The sequence below is a fragment of the Pelodiscus sinensis genome, chromosome 3 (genome assembly GCF_052426305.1).
Source record: "Pelodiscus sinensis isolate ZL-2025 chromosome 3, ASM5242630v1, whole genome shotgun sequence".
Lineage (NCBI taxonomy): Eukaryota > Metazoa > Chordata > Testudines > Trionychidae > Pelodiscus > Pelodiscus sinensis.
Window position 1 is genome coordinate 174,299,804 of NC_143054.1, and position 16,851 is coordinate 174,316,654.

At 40.7% G+C, this 16,851-nt stretch overlaps 1 protein-coding gene across 13 annotated transcripts in view; it reads right to left on the reverse strand.

Annotated features, from left to right (window-relative positions):
- Window positions 1-1,472: 1,472 nt before the first annotated feature.
- NRXN1 (neurexin 1) overlaps window positions 1,473-16,851 on the reverse strand; it is a 1,118,405-nt gene continuing 1,103,026 nt past the window's right edge. For all 13 annotated transcript variants that reach the window (XM_075925467.2, XM_075925456.2, XM_075925455.2 and 10 more), the window contains one exon: window positions 1,473-4,691. In XM_075925467.2, the coding sequence (XP_075781582.1) occupies window positions 4,387-4,691 (305 nt within the window). In that variant the 3' untranslated portion in view covers window positions 1,473-4,386. The remainder of the gene's footprint in view (window positions 4,692-16,851) is intronic.

Sequence of the window (16,851 nt, forward strand, 5' to 3'; positions counted from 1 at the left end):
GGGGTTTAAGACTGGAGGAATAATCATTATTGCAACATTTCCTTTCATTAATTAAACATAAAACAACAGATAAATAGATAATAAGCCATATTTATGAAAGCCACAATGTATCAAGTTTTAAAACAGTTAAGATTACAGTTTTGTTGTTACTTGAATTATATGGAGATTATATTTCAGAATAAAGCTGGCAGAGTTATGGTGGTTTCCACCACTTGGAGATTTGTGTTGTTTTCTCTAGATAGCTTAGGACCAGTTTAGTGATGTACTTAAGCATTGTGCCTAACTAGACATATAAGTAGTCCTACTGAAAACAATGAGATTACTGATGTGCTTAGTGAGGTGCATACTTAAGTACCTTTCTGAACTGAGGCCCAAAGCATTTAAGCATGTGCTTAAGTCGATCCTTACTCAGCATAGCACTCAAACACACTAACTGTGGCAAATGCTCAAGCCAAAAGGATAGACTTGCCTGTGGTTAAACAGGTATTTAATGCTTTGCTGACCAGGGATGGAATAACAGGTAGCTAAGAAGAATCTCGCCCCCTCTCCTGGGCTCAGTTATTCATGAAGCACATGGCCAGGCAAGCAGGCTGGCTGGGAAACATTTTAAGCTCTGCAGGCAGACAGGCTAGTTTGGCAACTGGTAAGTAAGTCTCTTGGCCACATCCTGCTTCTGGCACCCCATTCCTTTCCTGCCCCAACTCTCTGCCGCCCCTCCACTCAACATACCCAAACTCTCTGTCCCCCTTTACAGAACTGGCACCCCAATCTTTTGCCCCAGATCACAATACCCTCCTACCCCAGGTCACATCCCAAACCCCTGCACTCCAGGCCCCTGCCCTAGGTCACAACCACCTCCTTCACCCAAACTCCCTCCCAGACTCCATTCTCCCTTCTGCACCCTAATCCTTTACCCCAAGCTCCCTTCTGCACCAAACTCCATCCCAGACACCGCATCTCCTCCATTAATTAAATGGATGAGTGCGGCCCTCGACCACTTTCCAAAATCTTGGAGTGGCCTCCCCCGTCAAAAATTATTGTCCACTCTGGGAATAGGGGAATGGGAGGAAAGTGTTATAAAATGTCGAAGTTTCAAAAACCAACCCCCCAATTTTTAATTTTGGTTAAATTAAAAAAATCAAAATGGCAAAATATAGCTGAAATCATTTCTGTGAAATTATTTCATTTTGTATTAAAAATATTTATTGTCTTAATAAAATGCTTTCAGCTCCATGGTCAGTGGTAGAGCCTTTAGTCACGTTGCTGAGCACTTACTCTCTCAAATAGCTCATTTGATTACAATAATACTCATGAGTGTTGCTCACCAATGTAGTAAAAGTTGCACAAAAGTAAACCTGTAATTAAAAGAAAATCCTGTTACTTTAAACTATATTTTTTCAGCTTTTTTACAATAAACAATGTATATAAAACAAAGGTAAGAGAAGAAACAAGTCGACATTTGTATTAAGAAACATTTTATTAACAAAACAGTAAATTCCACTTGCTTAGCATTTCCAATAATGGATAAATTGGCCTTGCAACAAATAAAAAATAATTGTAAATATCTATCACAGAAAGCACTATAAGGTTAGGGCATTGGACCTCTTTTTGATATCTGGGGGATGAATAATGTCACACATTATTTTAGTGTTTTGTTAAAAAAGGCAAAACTATACAGTAATAGAAATGAAGCCATGTCAGTCAAACACATTAGATTGTTATAGATATGGAATCCAATTTTTGTTAGGTAGTTTTAAAACATTTTAATTTACCTACTGAAACTTCTAATGCTCCAATACTTCCATGTGCCTTTATTGTTAAACAATGAAATCAAAGACAAAAAGAACTTCCAGAAACAGTGGTAGATAAAGTTTGCTTTTATCCATTTTATACCTTTTATTTCTTGATGTATTTATTCAGTTAAAATATTAAAGTACTGGCATGTCAGCTGCTTGAAAGATAGAATGGTTCCACCTAGGTTAACAAAGTCACTACCAACCTGAAAAGCAACCAAACCATCCTTCTCAGAACTGTTATGTACAGATTAGTTTTGCCCTTCATACCTTTCAGTGCTGAAAATCTCAGTTCTGAACATTACCTGGCATTCAACTTATTCCCCTCTCCCCCCTGCCTATCCCGTCTTCATTGACTGAGAAACTTATGATTTTAATATTGAAGTTGAATATACCTATTCCTTGTCTTCTCTAGAACACAGCTGACTTCCAAAGGTGGGGGAAGTAAAGAATGCCATAGGAGAACAATGATCTAAATTTTTTTAAATGGATTTTAGAAAAGCTGTGCAACCCTCATTTCCACTTTCTGCAAGCAATCATAAAAATAAAAATACAGTATGATGCACACCATAATTTGTTTGGCAAACACAGTGGCATTCTCAGATACATGTCCTCTCTGTCCAAGACTGATAGCTGTACCAATTCCCAATTTCTTCATAAGCTACAGTGAATAACACACAAGAAGATGTGTTGCCACTAATTTTAAAGCTAATTTTTTTTCTTGTCTGTAAAGTGTGAACATCTATATTCCTCCTAAGAGGCCTTCCAATTATTCAAAAGATTTCTATTGAACTACCCTCTCTGTCTAATGTATTCTCTTTGTATCTCTGTACAAGTGATATGTTAATTCTATGATTTATTGCTGTGAACCCAATGAAATAATGTTAATACAACATTAACGTAAAAATCGATAACATTATGATAATTAATATTTAACTAAAATGCATTCAATTTTATATATATGCAGAAAAAAGCAATTAAATGTTATCTTTAAAATATGATCACTGATCAACTTACATTTCATCACCTTGTTAGGGTATCATGTAATACTATAGAATCATCAACTGAGCTTAAAATACTTTCTCATATGACAAAATGCACACCTTTGAAAAATATTTAGCCAGATGGACCTCAACTGATCAATTAATTATATTAGGGAAAGGAAAATACTCAGTAGAAGTAATTTAAACTCTTTTTTAGGTCCATTTGGAATGCCATATAAATGTTGTATGATTCATCTTAAGATTCACAAGGAATTCAACATTTTTTATAGTTTCCTGGGGAGCCAGATTTCTGTAAAGTAAAATACACTATTCAGTGATGAAACCTTGATTGGAGACCAAGGTCACTTTAGCTTGCTAAATTATAGCTCATTCATAAATGCAGAACATTTATGGGAAAATCAACAATGCTGATTGACTTTATTGATGTACTTTGGGAACAGGACTGGGGACTAGAGGGGAGAGGAAAGTTACAATAGATATATATTTTTGCTTTCTAATCCACTTCTTTCATACAAACTACTATAACTGAATTGCAACAGAATAGAGGCTGTACAAGTAAGAAAAAAATTAGCTGACTCTTATATACATTCATACACATCCCCTTAGTATAATCATTCCACTGTAAATTTAAAAAGGAAGAAAATTGTGACAATTTATAGTGGCTGCAAAAAACTGAATTTATGTCTGTTGCTCCAGATGTCATAAAACTTTCTATATCTAGGAACACTTAGAACATTGAGTTTACCAAAAATGGCCGAAGAGCAGATATAGTTTGCATTTTCTATACAACAGGCTATAAAACATCACTTATCACAGTCCAGAAAGCACATATAGATGTGTTTTATATAAACATATGTAATAACATATTAAGCGTGCATGAAAATTTCCCAATGATTGCATCTATGCCCTCTTGTTTGTTTGCTTTTTGTGAAAATGTGCCTTATATTCGACATTTTTTGTTTTGTTTTTGAAAATAAGGCCTCCATACTATTTCCTCACAACCAGAAAGGGGCTTTTTGAAAATGTTTTATATAAGTCTTCAGAAAAGCCAGCACTTCATTTCAAATGCAAGTTTCAAATCACTATTTCACTGCACCAGATGGCAAACTATTTATGTTTGCTTGTTGAGTCACCATTATAATGACAGTCTTCTCTGGCAGTAAGACTAACTTACTTCTCAAGAAAGCGCTAGCACTTTGGCTAAATCCAGAATCATAGGTAGCTTCTTTTATTTTCTTTGTGTGTGTGAGAGATTTGTTTTATTTATTTTGTTTCATATTGTGCCTTGATGTTGTAGTAATACTCGATACTTTATGAATGCATGGTGTCATCATTGTCTTTCAGAAATGTTCCAGCAACATAAAGACAGGCAGAGTAAATGAAAACACTGTGGATGTTTAGAAATTTATTGACTCCTGTTTCTGAAAAACAAGAGCATGAAATGCTTGTTTTTAAAACAGTCTTTCCTTTCTAATTGCGTTCCCTGTCTTCTTTTATGTGCTTCATAAAAAGTAAAGTAAATAAGTTTGCATTATGTCTCAGATAAAATGAAGACTATTTCTATACAAGTGTTCTTTTAGATGTTGGGATCAGACATAGTATTCCTTATCCTTATTTTTCTTGTTCTTGCTGGAACTTTTAGCACTGTTGGGCTGCTTTTCCTTAATCACAGCCCCATTGGACTGTGCTGAGTTACTGATGTAGTTTCGACTCTCGTCTACATGGTATGAGCCTTCATCTCTGTTTCTGTACTTGTACATGGCATAAAGGAGGATTAGGATACACAGTGCTGCTGCTGCAACAATTCCAACCACCATGCCTGTTGTGCTGCTGGATTCTCGAATCACTTCAGCTGAGCCTGGGTATTCTCTTCCTCCCGCTCTGGTAGGATTTGCTGTAGGTAGATGATGAAAGAAGGGAGAGGTTATTCTTGAGTTTGCACGCTGCTAATTTTCACTCAGATCTACCTGTTAGAGCCACGTATCTGTCCAACAGCACTCAGTAGTGCAGGCAAAGTAGAGACCTGTCAAATGTACAGTACCAGTGCCTCATGATCACTAAAAAGCACTGAAACACTGGGGTATAGATCCTGCCGCCAACTTCTCTTTCATGCCTATCAATTTGAATAAACAAGCTTTTAAAATAAACCATCTGAAAAGCTCAGATTAAACCTTAAAAACAATTTTCTTTTATTAGCCTTTATTTTACTGCAAGGAGGCTTTAAATGTTTCGAAATAACAGGTGCATCATGATGCTTGTGGGAAGATTCGTTTCAGAAACAACTCTCTTTAGTATGAGATTTACAGAAAATATTCTGCTTGCAAAAGATTTCACTAATAAACTAATCTGTGCATGCAAAAAAGGCTAGTTTGAAATTATAGGGCCATGCTCTCATCAGGAATGCTAAATATCTCACTATAGTCTCTGTCACAAACCGTCTCCCCACATCTCCACTCCCATCATTGGCTTATGTTCTCCTTTCACATTAAGTCTCTAAGCCTTACTCTCTTTGACTGAATTAACCTCGTTATCTCTAGTCTTATTCTGGCATGCATATTTATACCTGCCTCTGGAAATTTCCACTACATGCATCTGACAAAGTGGGTTTTTGTCCACGAAAGCTTATGCTCCAATACATCTGTTAGTCTATAAGGTGCCACAGGACTCCTTGACGCTTTTGCTGGTCCAGACTAATACAGCTACCCCTCTGATACTACTTTTCTCTCTTTCAAAGTACTGTGTAGTTCTGCCTTCCCTTCTTTAATGAATTCCTATATCCCCACTGTTCTGTATGCTCCAGTCAAAAATCTTTTTTTTCTGTTCATTTTTCCTCTTTCAAACTGCCTGTTATGGTTGAAACTGTCTCCCAACCAATGACAAGTAAGGGCCTTAGTTTTAAATACCCATCATTATTTCATGAAGCATTAAGCTGATAGATCCACCTCTGCTCTGCCTTATTGAGTTTTGATCTGATTTGTATTAACCTTGCGTAAACTCTTTTGGGTAATAACTTCAGCTTGTGTGGCTACACCACTGCTGTGCATATAACAATAACAGCAGTAATAAATAATGTATGTGGCATTTTGTGGTATAGCACCTATCAATGGTTTGTATATTTATTATTATGCTATTAGACTACATTATAGGTGATGTCATTTATTTATTTACTCATTCTAACTTCCTGAATGAGAGGAGGTAGGTTAACACACCTGGTGTGTCTGTGTGGGTGCTGACATATAAAGTGATCACCTTTTAAAACATACCAATTATGTCCTAAATAAAGGTGAGGTTACCTTGATTTTGCAGTATTCCCTATAATTATAGCAGTATTTTATACCCCAGAGGCTGAGGGAACATATCATTTACACTTCCGCTCTCAGCTGGTTCTAAGAGCAAGAAGAAAGGATACTAAAACGAGCCTAGATTTTCCACTGAGTAGAGTACTGTCGTTAGGCAAGTAGGCTGGTTCTTAAAAACTGCTTTTTAAATAATTATGCATGGCTAAAAATGCTGTCACTATAATATAAATGTTAACTAAAGTATTATTAAAAGCGCTAGTATGAGCATGCATGCATAATGCTATACGTATCAGGCCTTCCCTCAAACCAGCATTTTAGAAAAGTACATTCACTGTTGGCAAACCTTTTGCTGGAGGTTTACAAACCGACACTAGACCCTAAAGCCTTTTTTAACAATGTGCAATCAAGATATGAGAGTCATTTAAAAAAATGAATTAAGGGTAATGTCAGACAGATTATACACATTTGTAAGGTGATGACAACACGTTTTGACAACTAGAATGGAAAACAGCAACCAGTTCAGGGCATCTGAAATTGCTTTATGAAGATGGACAGACAGAAAGCAAAAGCCTTTTTTGTTTGGCATTACCCAAAAGTTATTCACTAATGGTTGTGTTTTTACTTTTAAAGCATCACTTCTTGGCAGTTACCCTATCTTAATATACATAAAAATATAAAAAATATTACATTACAGGATGACATTTTCTTAAGATGAAGGAACAGAGGCCACATACTAGAAAGCCTAAAAATAAGCTAACCTCTGAATACATGTTAATGATTGCCCATCAATGAGTAGTATTTGAACATAATTTTTCTGTAGAACTCCTTGACTTGTATGTTGGTACAGTTCTCTATCCTATGGCTACATATAATACTTAAACATTTTATTTCAAAACATCGTAAGACTTTATTATGTAGTGTGATAATTTTTCTCAGATAATATGCTTTCAAAGTATATGCCAACTTTTTAAGCAATTGGAGTCCATCTCAAAACAAAAATTTACTACAATAGGCTCCGCTTCTTCATTGTACCTACTATCATAGATTGATATTCTTCTATCCTGAGTGTGTCACAAATTGTATTACAGGAGACAATGCACTGTCACTGAATAAAGACTTACGAGTATTTCCTTAGTGAACTAAAATGAGACAAAGGTTTATCTTATTGTATGTGATTTCATAAAAATAATTTCTGCTTGAAAAGAAATTGAAGCTACTGAATAAACTCTTGTCACTACCTGATGGACTAAAAACCTGTTCTTTGTCAGTACAGACATCTGTAACAAGTGCTGTCTATTAACTTCACTATTAAAGTCCACTAAATGAGATTTCACATCTCACTTACATAGGGAACCATTCTTTGATCACTGAAGCCTGAGGAAAACAAATAAAGCATATTATTTCAGTGTTGTCTAAACTAATTTTTTAAAAATATATTTTCATAGTTATCTCACTGCTCCTATATGTCAGAAGAAGACACAACAATGTAATGAACATTTCATTAAACTTACTATGCCTCTTTTGTCTGTTTTCTAATTTGAGATTAAAACAAGTTATTTTTGTTTTATTTATGATTTTGTAAAAAGAGTAACAGCTCCCAAGGAAGACATAGGGAGATAGAGCAATATCCATGGTAGGGATGTTAAATATTGATAAATTGACTAGTCAAGAAACCGCATGAATTCTTATCAGTTAGTCGACTATGCGGGGCCGGCAGCCATTGTTCTTGAGCCCCACTCCCGAGGAGCTCTCTGCAACTCTGCACTGCTGCTTCTGTATCAGAGGCAGCAGCATGGGGTGCCAGGAGGGAGCTGGTATGCAAGGGGAGCCAGTTTAAAAACTAGCTCCCCTTGCAGACTGGCTGCCTGTCGCTCTGTGCTGCTTCCTCTGATAAAGAGGCAACAGCATGGGGTGGCAGTCACCCCTGTCTGGGGGTGGTGTCTGAGCTCCTGGATGCTGCTGGCCAGTCTGCTAAAAAATGTGCTGGTTGGGAAGTGGAGGGAAATGCATGTAGTCTATAGCACTAACCAATAAGCTTTTGTGTATCGGTTAATCGACTACACTATTACATTCCTAGTCCATGAACAACCTTTGTCACTCTAAGCACTCTTGTTCTTCTGTGAAACTCCAAAATAAAGCCAGTAACCATGCAGACTCTTTGGATTTCAGATAATAAAAATAAAAGTCACAAATCTTAAAGAAATGAAAAAGTCAAACACAAAAACTGAAGCTGCCTTTATTGACTTTAGGATGCGTCAGCAAAGAGCAAAAGAACATAAAGTGTGGTATGATCTACACATATCATCCCAATGCCAGCAAATGCCAGCCCTCCCATCTTGCAATGATCCATTCTCAAAATAATTGACAAGATGTGTATATTGACTTTTCCTTATTAAAAGTTGTGCAGTTTTAGGATAAATTTCCTTTTCTACCATATCTTTGAGCAAAAGTCTCATACAAAACAATCACAGCTGGCTACAGTTCTACATTGTATCACTATGGATTAGAACATTTTTATAAGTCTTGGGTGTGCTTAAAATGGGTTTACATTTAAAGGGAAAATCTGACTATTTAAAATTGATTTTTTGCAGTGTCAAGTTTTCATTAATCCTGTGAAAGAAAATTGGAAATTAAGGGTTCCCTGGTGTTTGTGAATTTAAACTAGCCTGCATTTTAAAAAACAAAACAAACCAACCCCCTGTTTCCCTGATAGTCATGTTTTCACACAAACAGAGATTAGGAAATACAAGAGAAGACTATATAAATGCTACATCTGCACTGAAGCATGAAAGCAATTATTTACATGGCATGCAGCAATTTGTACTCCGTGTGTGTTTTTATTCGAGAGCCACTATAAACTATTTTCAGGATATTCAAATTCTGGTGAGCAAGATTCACTGGGTTTATGAGCTCAATGCAGTTCACACATTAGACTGTCTCTTTAGAAGTTGTGTTTCTGAAAAAAAACCCATGCCCTTTCCTGTTGCACTCAAAGGGAAGAACAAGCATAAGCCTCTAAGTATAGGTCTAGACACTTATTGGGACTACATGTCTCACAGGATACAAACAACTCACCTTAAATCCCTATGTGGATTGCCCTAGGTTTGAGACACACTAGTAAGGGGTACTGAATGCCTCCTTATGCCCTACCCTGGACCTGGTGGCTGGGGAGGCAAGAGATGGGTGGAGCCTTGTAACTGGGTCTTCGGACAGCAAAAGATGGACTGGCATGGGGAGTTTTCAGAATGTATTGTTTGTTTAATTCCAATGACAAATTTCTATGCCAGCTCCCTTACTGGCCCTCCTTCCACCTTTGGGACAGATGGGGACCAAATGGTGGGAAAAACCCCTCTTTCTAAACATCCCTTCTTCCTTGTATAATGAGGTTTGCAGAGATGCCGAAAAAAACGCATCTGCTTTTCCAATTTTTTTTTCGGAAAACCAGATGCATTCCTTGGACATGGCAGAGCCAGTGTAGACATAGCCTGTGACACATTTCATGGGCCAAAGACTATTTCAGAAATGTTTTTAAATTAGTGGGGGTTTTGTTGTATAACTCAGATACCTTAGTGTGACAGTACAATAACTAACATATTTCAAACACCTCTAAAAATTCCCTTTTGCACAGAATAAAGCACTCATTTCTGAGATAAGTGGGCTACAAGACACTGAAATCAAACAAGGGGTCAAGAAAAATCTTGGAAGCTTATATCTAATGTTTGTTGACTACCTACCATGGAATCTGAGTCATAGAATCACAGGGTTGGAAGAGACCTCAGGAGGTCATCAAATCCAAACTTCTTCCCAAAGCAGGACTAACCCCAACTAAATCAGCCCAGACAGGGCTTTGTCAAGCCAGGTATGTCATTTCTGGTGGAAACATTTACTAGTTGTTTAATGGCTGCTATTTGTACAGCTTTGAATGTAAAAATAAGTCTATGGCAAGATGGCTTAGTCAGGGGTGGGCAATAATTTTTGATGATGAGGCCACTCCAAGATTTTGGCAAGTGGTCAATGGCCGCACTTTTCTATGGAGGAGGTGCGGGGTTTGAGGTAGAGGTTGGGGCAGAAGGGAGTTTGAGGTAGAGGATTAGGGTGCAAGAGAAGCTGTGGGGTATGAAAGGGAGTTGGGTGAAGGAAGATGTTGTGATCTGGGGCAGGACGCACTTGATCGAGGGGGGCAGGGATCAGCCGGGAGGAGGGCAGGGTGGGGCTGGCTGGGAGGGGAGCAGGGCAGGAAGCAGAGCTGGTGGTGGGGGGGGTCTTGGGGCTGCGGGGCTAGCCGGTAGGAAGGGAGGGATGGGAAGCACAGCTGGGGGGTGCTGCGGGGCTGGCTGGGAGGAACGGGGGGGCTAGGAGGAAGGGGGGCTGAGAAGCAGAGCTGGGGAGGGTTGGGGGCTTCGGGGCTGGATGGAAGGAGGGGGGTCCGGAGGAAGGGGGGGCGGGAAGTGGAGCTGGCAGCCACTGGCCGCAGATGGCAGGCACTCCCTCGAGATGCTAGTAGAAGCCAGGTGGGGGCGGGGGGAGGGGCTGGGAGCCGCTCTCCCCTCCCGGCTTCTGCATGCAACTAGAGGCTCCCAGCTGAGAGGTGGGGCTGTGATTGGTGCTGGGAGCCTCTGGTCGCGTGCAGAAGCTGGGCGGGGGGAGTGGCTGGGGGAGGGGAATGGCTTTTGCACGCGACCACAGGCTCCTAGTGCCAATCGTGGCCCTGCCTCCCAGTCACTCTCCCGCCCCTGCCAGGCTTCCGTCTGCACCCACCCAGGAATTCAGAAAATACCGAACTCTGCACATGTCCGATATTTTCTGAATTTTTCTACCGGACAGAGGGCGCAAAAACCGGACTGTCTGGTAGAAAACCAGACACCTGGCAACCCTAGGGCTAATCTATGCCTGAAGGTCCCAGTGGGGTAGCCTGTGGGTTGACTGGACAACTATCGGCCAGATTCAGCAGCTTGACGAGTAGGATCCAGTCCATGAGCTGGATCTTCTTTGCCCCTGGCTTAGGGTACAGAACATCTAATCAGTATAGTTCATGAGCTGAGCCTGATGTGCTGGAACAGACAATTCTGTTTCTCTTTGCAACTGTGGGTTACTCCCTGTGAATCTTGCTGTCACTAGGAAGCTACTACATGCAAAGGTAAACATCTGTGTCTTAGATACTATGCATAGCTTGAGTGCTAATGCTCATGTACCTGAAGGAGACACTGCACTCTGGTGTCTCTAAGTACTGTAATGTGAGAATACAGAGAAACTATGGATTATATAGCCAGGAATAAAGGGTTCACACATACAATCTGCAAGCACTTTATATTTGAACCTTCTAATGGCACAAGTATATCTTGGTGGAAGAAAAGGGGCATTCAAGCCTCAAAGCTGAGTTCATCTTGCAACCCTGAGCCTCAGAATGGCACGGCCTACAAGACAGAATCTATATGACTGTCCCCCCACCCACAGGATGGTGTGGCCTAGAGGCCAGAGTCAATACAGTTGCTCCCTCTTGCAAGGCTATGTGGCCCAATGGCTAGATTCATTAGCTCTCTTGTCAGGGGTGCATGGCCTAGTGGCCAGAGTCTATACATCTGCCCTCTCTTGAAGGGCTACATGGCCTCATGGCCCAAGACAATACTGAGGCCCTCTCTTGTCAGGGTGGTGTGGCCTACTGCCCAGAGTCAATACGGCTGCTCTTCCTCACAGCATTTCATGATCTGATGGCTAGTGGAGGATGCACCACCACTGAGGGGGGTATTGGCGGAGTAAGTCTAGTTCCCCTGGGCTACTTCCTATTCTGTCTTCCAGTGGTGTGGTCCCCTGGGTCTCCAAGGTCTGCAGGCTGCAAAACTTCTGATGGTTCGGATTTTACCAAGGTGTTTGCAAGTAGTTGAGTGTCGTCTGGACCTCAGTGAACTTGGCCTCCACGGTCTTGGACTCTAGCAGCTCCCAGGCTGGAGTCTGCAACATGTGTCCTCTCTTTTGACAATCAGCCCTGACTGAGCTGATCTTGTTCCTTTTATACTGATGCTCCAGTTGGGGCATGCCCAGCATTAATGAGGTGGTTTGGCTTCCTTTGCCCAAAATAGAGTGTTAACCTTCCTTGACCATTAGGGGCCAACTACATACAGCCAATTTCACATCCATTCAAAAAGGAAACTACAGGTTTAGACATGGAGCCCTACACATATTCATGTACAATTTGTGAGTGTAACTTAGTAAGGAAAATTCAGGTTGCATAGAAAGTAATGATTCTGGTTCATGTGCTGAGCCCAGTGTACTGGAGCAGAGAACCACTGTGGGAAAGTCCCTTGAAGTCTTATCACTAGTAGATGTTGGCACTCATTGGACCTGATTGTCACTGCACCAGGGCTGAAAAAAGGGGATTTAACGTGATGCAAATGAGAATTAGATCTGGTGTTTTTTCTCTTTCTTCTCATTTGGTTTTTTCTCTCTCCATCCTCTGCCTTATTCACTTTTGCTGCTCTCAGTCTACTGTACAAAATGCCAGCGAGAAATCAAGAAACATCTAGAAAGTGTATGTCTTATATTTCAATACAAATCATCTGCTTTCACTGCCTGCATTCTCACCTCTATGTTCTATCTTGACTATAAATAGTTATCTCTTAGCTCACTTCGCAAGATTTTATTCTGGCCACTTTCTGGGCAGTTTCCTCAAACTCTCACTATTTTACCTATTCCTTCTTCCAAACTTGTCTGAACAAAGTACACTTACTATGAATGCTTAAAGGCTCTGATTCACCATTGCATTATTACAGCTTTGTGTCAGTTGAGATACCTTGGTATGGAAACTGTGTGATGTGATAACAATTCAGGCCCACTACCCTCAGCTGTAAACTTTGCAATACTGTTAATACGTTCAGATTCTTGTATTAACACATCTGTCAAAGCAAAGGAAACAACGAATGATAATGGAGAAAGGTTTCATTTCACAGACAGATACACACTCCATAGTAATGATGACAACATTGTTTCACTGCTACCAGAAAATTGTTTGGGTAAAGCAATTCAGTATATAAGAAAATATATGCATTAGACATAGCCAATCAGCGTTAGGAGTAATATCAAAGTCTTGCTTGAGGGAAACTATATATTTGCATGACTTTTCCATGTGCTCAAGCCTCTAGCACTGCATAATTTAATTTCAAAGAAACTGCAGCAACTCAGTTATTTAGACTTAATAAACTAAACACTGTGTAGTTTGATTCAAGAGAACAGAATCTTACAATAATGTGAAAAGAGCAATCCTACCAAGAAAAAACATAATTTCTAAATTTTCTTTGACTTCTAATAAGGGCCAGAACTTGAAGTCCTTATTGAGAGCGGGATCCAATTGTCATGAAAGTCAATGGGGCCCACTCCACTGATTGTTCTGGAATTGGATTTAATGTTTAGGCTTTACTTAAGCAAGCTCCTTTCCCTCAGCCCTCTTTATATAATCAGAAAAAACTCCATTGAATCAATGGAAGGTTCTTCTGTGCCAAACTAAGGATTTGACCCACAATGACTTCTGTATTTTACACAACATCTGAGATAATTACAGACCTAGGGGATCATTTTCACGGTCATATCAGTGTATTTAGCATTTGTGAAAAGTACTGGAACACCGAATTTCTTTGTTTTTCTGCAGATTTATATAGTGCCATGGACAATGGCAATGCATGCTTCTGTGGGGCAGGGGTTTGGAATGGGGGGAGCAGGCTCCAGACAGCACTTACCTCGCGAGGCTCCCCAGAAGCAGCAACAGGCTGCTCCCAGGCTAATGTGTCTCCTTCCTGACCTGACCCTACCTTTTCAGGAATGAAAGCCTAAATCAGTGGACTCCAACCTTTTTGCACCCAAGATCACTTTTTAAATGTCAGGGCAAGCCAATATCTACTCCATCCCTTCCCCAAGACTCCACCCCTTTCTTAAGGCCCTGGCCTCTCTGTCCCCCTCCTCTCCATCATTTGCTGTCCCCAGCTTTTACTCACTGTCACTGGGTTGAGGCAGGAGGGTCTCAGGAAGCATGTACGCTGCTCCTCCTCTCCCCAAACAGCCAGCACACTTCATGAAACGCTGGGTCTGTTGTGCCACTGTGGACTCCCTTCCCCTTGCTTCCTTTCTGAGTGTGTGGGGGAGGTGTGGGGATGTAGGGGGGTAGGAGTCCTGGCATCAGTTCCAACTGCTCAGGAAGCACATTCTCTTCCTATGCTGCCCATGGCAGAACACGCTTCCCGAGCAGTTGGAGCTAGTGTGGTCCCAGGACTCCTACTATCTCTGCACCATCCCCCCCACACAGGCAGGCAGCAAGGGGAGAGAAGTCCCTGGAAGCGCAACAGAACTGATGTTTCAGGAAACGCACTGGCTGTTTAGGGGAGGGGAAGAGCAGCCCATGTGCTTCCTGAGATGACGGCTCTGGTGTAGAGCTGCGGGACTTACCCCCATGCCACAGGAAGCCGGTGCTACCCCCATTTTCACAGGAGGTAATGCCAGTGTGGTCTCTTTCTTGGGGTGGGAGGAAATGATGGTAGGGGCTGGGTCTCCTTGCGACTGGTCGTGCCCCCTCCTCCCTGATTGACCAGTCGATCACAATGGACAGGCTGGAGACCATGGGCATAGATCATTCTTCAATGGAGGTCACAGACCTTTTGTGAGCTGGCCAACAAAGATGCTAGATAATGGGCAAGTTTCCATATCCCAGAAATGGGCAAGATTAACTGGACTGAGGGTATGTCTACACTATCACCCTAGTTCAAACTCCTATGAGGAGTAACGGTAGTTCCGACTAGGAAGCCTAGTCCGAACTACCTAGTCCGTGCCGTGTGTAGCCGTGTGGAACGGAGTCCGCACTAGCGGACATTTAAAAATGGCGGCGCCCGGCGAGATGCAAATGAATCCCAGGAAATTCAAATCCCGGGCTTCATTTGCAACTCCGGTTGCCTACATTACCACCCTAGTTCGAACTAGGGTGGTAGTGTAGACATACCCTGAGACCGTTTGCTCAGTCACAAATGTGTCACAAACAAGGGTAAGTAAAATAGAAACAGAAGGACACGTTGATAGATGAATCTGACATAATTAACCAACTGTGAAACATTTATAGTCCATGCAATATTATCTTTTTAAAAATACATAGGAAAACTCCTGCAGGTAATGCTGAAATGAAATTAAATACAAATAAACACTAATTATTTCATTCTTAGAAGTAAATCCTTTCAATTTTAATTCTGTATGACCTCTGGATTATAAACACAAGTCATTCCTTCTGTCCTGTTCCATGAATGATGAATGTATCTGACTCTGAATGCTATGAAGACATGTATATTCTTTTATTGGTTAATAATTAAGCATCATAAAAGGGGTGTTAATGATACAATCCCTATTTTCATATTTTGGTTGGGTATGCACTCCACATTGTGACACAGATCATTTTGTTACTTGATGCAAAGCAAAATTGCTTCCTCTAAAAGACCATGGTTATGTATCCACAGGCAAGTGGTAGCAAGCATTTGCTGTAAGATCAATGCTGTGCTTCATTCAATAATTGCTGTGCTTTGCATCAGACTTGTTTCTCTTTCAATCAAGATAACAATTGTTTCTTTTATGGCTCTAAGCTCTCTGCCTCATAGACTTTAAATAAATTCAGTTGCTCTCTGCCTTTTATTGTTGTTTCTCTACATTTTAAGGGTGATTCAGCCACCGGAGCTGGGAGGCAAAACAGCGGGCAGGGGGATTCAGTCACCAAGGCTGAAAGGTGGAATGAGGGCCCAGGGAGCTGAAGGTTTGGGCTGTCAGACCAGGAGTAGGGGCTGGAAGATTTGGCTGCCCAGGCTAGGAAGCAGAGTGAGTGGCTGGTGGATTGGGATGCCAGGGCTGGGAGACAGAGCTAGGCTCAGAGGCAGGGGATTGGGGCTACCTGACCTGGCACTGCCCTCAGTTGGCATTAGGCATATGCAGGAAAGGACACTACTAAATTTGGGGCACACTGGAGCCCCAAATTTAGTGATGCACTAGGCAACTACAAATTCTGTGTACGTCTAACGATGGACCAGAGAGGAAGCATAGAATGATACATCTTCCAGGAAATGGGTGTTATATATCAAAGCCTTAATGAACTTTGAGCTAAATCTCAGTACATTGCCCGAGTAACAGGAAAAATGGCAACAATTTATTAGCACACAGCAACTCAACGGTTTGTGACAGGAAATAAAAAGCAAAACATGTTTATAATGGACTCAGATTGTTTATGTTTTTCTCATTAGAATAAGAGAGATCACTTAAAAAAAAAAAGCCCAAGTGTGTTAAAAACAAACATGATGGAAAGGCACGACTCACCTGTCTAAACTTGAAGGGAAGCCTGTTTATGTTAATACAAAGAACTTTCCACTTGGAAGTATGACCCCTGCCAATGCTCCCATTCCTGTATATTCTGGTTACAATCCTTAAAATAGCCAAGTGACACTTTTAGCAATCCCATTTCTGATGAGGCTTTGAAGTGTCGAGGATCAATTCTATCGTAAGTATTTTAATCTGCAGTTATCTTGAAAAAATTGTTATGGCATGTCCACAGAAATGCACAAGCTGACAGTCATTTTTCCAAAACATGCAGTGAGACACATTAGTGAACCTAATTTAGAATTAAGCCCAATACTTTTCACTCTGCTCATCTGGTCAAATCTCTCTTTACATTTTTTTTAAATCTTCAGTAGCTGCACACTAAATTCCAGCCCATTATAATTGGATCCAATGAGCTGTGTGGTGCTG